This window comes from Atta colombica, unplaced genomic scaffold (genome assembly GCF_001594045.1).
Source record: "Atta colombica isolate Treedump-2 unplaced genomic scaffold, Acol1.0 scaffold102, whole genome shotgun sequence".
Classification (NCBI taxonomy): Eukaryota; Metazoa; Arthropoda; class Insecta; order Hymenoptera; family Formicidae; genus Atta; species Atta colombica.
Genome location: NW_017259187.1, coordinates 1,149,933 through 1,153,790, shown reverse-complemented (window position 1 = coordinate 1,153,790; position 3,858 = coordinate 1,149,933). Strand labels below are relative to the sequence as shown.

The 3,858-nt window shown below is 35.9% G+C and overlaps 1 protein-coding gene across 1 annotated transcript in view; it reads right to left on the bottom strand.

The window, feature by feature from the left end:
- LOC108687837 (regulating synaptic membrane exocytosis protein 2) overlaps window positions 1–3,858 on the bottom strand; it is a 61,642-nt gene that overhangs the window by 52,521 nt on the left and 5,263 nt on the right. The window contains exon 2 of the mRNA XM_018193832.1: window positions 1,922–2,126. Coding sequence (XP_018049321.1) covers window positions 1,922–2,126 — 205 coding nt within the window. The remainder of the gene's footprint in view (window positions 1–1,921; window positions 2,127–3,858) is intronic.

Genomic DNA, 3,858 nt, shown 5'->3' with positions numbered 1-3,858 from the left:
TATATATTATAGCGTCTCTTATACGAGCCTATAAGTATACCCATGGAACCTCCAACGGCTACTTAAATGGCAACATACCGCACATTCTTGCGCTGTGACACGATAATAAATAGTAATACGGTTAATGATTACACTGCGCGCGACAACCTATAAAATCTTTCTCCGTATGCTACTTTTATATATTTATTAGCACAAGGATTACAGCGGAAAGACTACGATTCGAATATGGTAAATCGATATTGTAATACCGCGCGAAGATGGAACGTAACCAGCCCGATGTGGAGATAAGAATAATATTTGCGCAAGATAATCGCGTTAGAACGGTATACCGGTGCAAATTCGACGAACGTTAGTCTCTCTGTTTGCGAAAATCTCTGCGGATCCCGGAATGTAATGGCGTGGATAATTGCGAAGTTTTAAAAGTGCACCCGCCGGCATTCACTGCGCTCTCTGAAGCTGCATGCTACGTCCCACCCCACTGGTCGTTAATCCTTCATTTCTGTGGATAAAAAACCGGAAAATCGAAATTACGCGAGTATAAAAGCGAACAGAAAACAATATACTCCCCGACGTAAATTAAGAAACAGTATCCGTGTGATGGCTCTTTAATGACGATATTACGCCCACGGATATCATGGCCATACGCGATAAAGGGTTAATTGACGTACCGATATGAAGATGACGACGTGTCACTATAAGTCAACTGTTTTGATGTATTCCGGTAAATATCTCCGGACGATACGCATCGATTATTATCTTTTACAACGCGTCTGCTCTTAATCATTTCCAGGCAGGTAATTTACACATTTACCGACCCTCGTATTACTGCCGTCTGGTGTTTCCCTCTCGTTTCGTCATGATTTGATAACGTTGTTAAATTTACCCTTTCCTTTCTTGCCTCTCTCCTACCGTTAAATCATGCGTTATCTCCTTGTACTATCTCCGCCGTCGTGAAGTACAATACATGCGCTCATAATGAGGTAATTACGATATTTCTGTGACGGAAACGAGGGACTTGCCGTTCACGTTTATACTTATCGAGGTCCTGTGAGAAGAACAGAAATTCTATAGAAAAAAGAAATTCTATTAAAAAAATATTTCGACAGCTAATTTGCAGAATAGAATATATAATTTGCAGAAGTATATTGCAGTAATGTCAAATTTTTCAAAAGGAAATAATAAGAGAGGAAATAATAAATATCCGTATAATTACGTTTAATCCATCATGATTTTGAAAATCCTGCTATTCATTAAAGTATCGATTAATAAATTGCTCGTGAAAACAATGCAAACTCGATAATTCGAGTTGATTTTATTACTTATCTACTTACTTGCTAAGAAAACAAACTAAATAAAAAGACAAATAAAAAGTACTGCGCCAAAGTTCAAGATAAAATCAAGAGGACAATACTTTTTTTTATCTCCGTATATTTATATATTCATGAAAAGTTCACTCTAAGAACAGTGCGGGCCTGATAAGTTTATTTTCCACACTTTATAGATATGTTCCGACTAGCAATTGTTTGCATAAGAAAATAAAATTTTTCTATCTATACGTATTTTTTTTCTTTTTAGTTTTGCTAAAATGATTTATATTCCTATTATATCCTGTACTCCCTCGAGATGTATCATTCGACGAGGCACATTATTTACATCAGACGAGTACATTATTTACATCAGATGCGTTAATATCAACTTGATCGCCATGCATAACACGATGGATATTTTTCTATTTTTATTTTCCGTGTGATCTTTTTATGCCGAGGCCTTCGAAAGGTTTCTCCACGGTATGCCGAGTGCGGCGATATAATACACGGAAAGAAAAGTGGCATGTCAGGACAGATACTCGCAACAACTCAATCAATCTGGTCCCACGATTCTTTGCCGTTTATTCGCGTACTCCATTCTCATGCCCTCTTACCTTGGTTGACCGTAAAGTGACCTTTCCGCTGCAGCGTGCGCAGCATCGAGTTTTGCAATAGGTGCAGATGTGACCGATACCGTCGGCAAACTTGGTTTTCAGGCATATGTGACATGTGGCGTTAAGTTCAACCCCGGCCTTTTTGTGTTTCTCCGAACGCATCCGTATTGTTTCTTCGAGAGTCTGCACCTCATCTTGCTTTCGTCTGCAAATAAAAAAGCAAATTGTTAAGAAGAAACGAAACTTAGGAGAGCTGAGCGTGTCTTTTATAATCTTTTTTTTTTGCACATTTTTGTTTCATTTTTTTTTAGACTCAAATGGCGACGAGTCAGTTGTTAAGAAATTGGAAACTGATAATTTTTATAGCACCTACGATTAATTATAGAGAAGTATGATCATGGATGAAAGAAAACTAAATGAATATATTCTATTTCAAGAAAAAAGAAAATAAGATAAAAAGAATGTATCCTATTTCTATCACTTCTATAATATGTTTTTAAACAGATTTAATGTTTAATTAATAGTCTAACAGTCCAAGGCTTGACAGTCCAAGGCTTACAGTTCATTAGATTCCATGTAGAATTACTTCTGACAACGTCGTATAAGAAGAACGATGGTTATAATCAGTGTCTACAGGATAAACGATGGAAAATTAACAATACGTCAACCGTCGTATTCAGTGTCCAACTGAATTCATACCAGTAAAGCTAAGAAAATTACTACTTTTGATATGAAAGTCACATCCCGAGGATGGCAGCTAAATTTGTCAATCCTAATTCCACCATTTGTGGATTCCGCCGTTCTACCAAACTTTAAGATAACGGATTGCTCCTAGACTTATTTCTACTTCGTAAATCGCGTCTTGAAAGCGTCTCCGACCGAGCGGTCGCAATCTCTCCCTGAAAATGCGATGTGACGACGGTCGACGTCACTCTCGTCTTCGTCGCCATTACTGCGATTCTATTCTTGCTCCTCCATTAAGCCAATTTAGAACTGTGTGTGTCCTGCACACGCTCAAAATTAAGCCAACGATTCTGTCAAAGTGCAAGATTTATCGTCGATATCGTCGCAATATTATCTATAATATTCTTACAAAGATTCGGATCAAATGTCGGTTAAATCAAATATTTAATTTCAATTAAAGAAATTCTTTTCTCTATTTTTAAAATTTGTTCAAGAAAAGAATACAAACTGCTAGAAATTTAAATAACAAATACTTTGTAATACTTTTTAAAGGGCGTAAATCTTTGTTTATTTTTTCTTTCTGTATATATATCATAATTAGAATAATAAATTAATGAATAAAGAAAGAAGTAGCAAATTATTAAAACCAAACCACTTATCGAATCAAATCAAGAAAATTTACATTGTTGTTGCAATGGTCTCTCAATCGCTTTTATATAAAAGCGTGGTAAGAGTATTTATTTATCAACTTTCCATTTGAACGCAACGCACGTCACGTTGCCGGAGGAAAAAAAAATGAAATTTATAAGCTTTAGTTGACAGTTATTGCAGCGCAATCGTTCGTTGAAAAACACGAAGTTACATTTAAGGTCACATTTATTTCGTACCTGTCCAACCATAATCGCATCTTTTGTTCTTTATGTCCATCTGACGACTAATTACGCGAAGAGCTCTCGCAAAATGCAAGTGAAATTAATGAACCATGAAGAGATGAAATAAACATCGCCTGTATAATGGATGCGACATCAGTACGTTTTAAATATATCACAAGCCGCAGTCGGATAAACAGAACTGTTTCTCTATTCATTAGAGAATCAGTATGATCTTTTTCCCTGTTTGTACATCCATTCCCTTTTCAAAAAGAGAAAGAGAGATAAAAAAAGAAAAAAACTAAGCGAGAGTCTTTAATTATGGACTTTTGTTTACGTCACGTAAATATAAAATAAAGCCGTTAAAATTATTAAATCTTTATT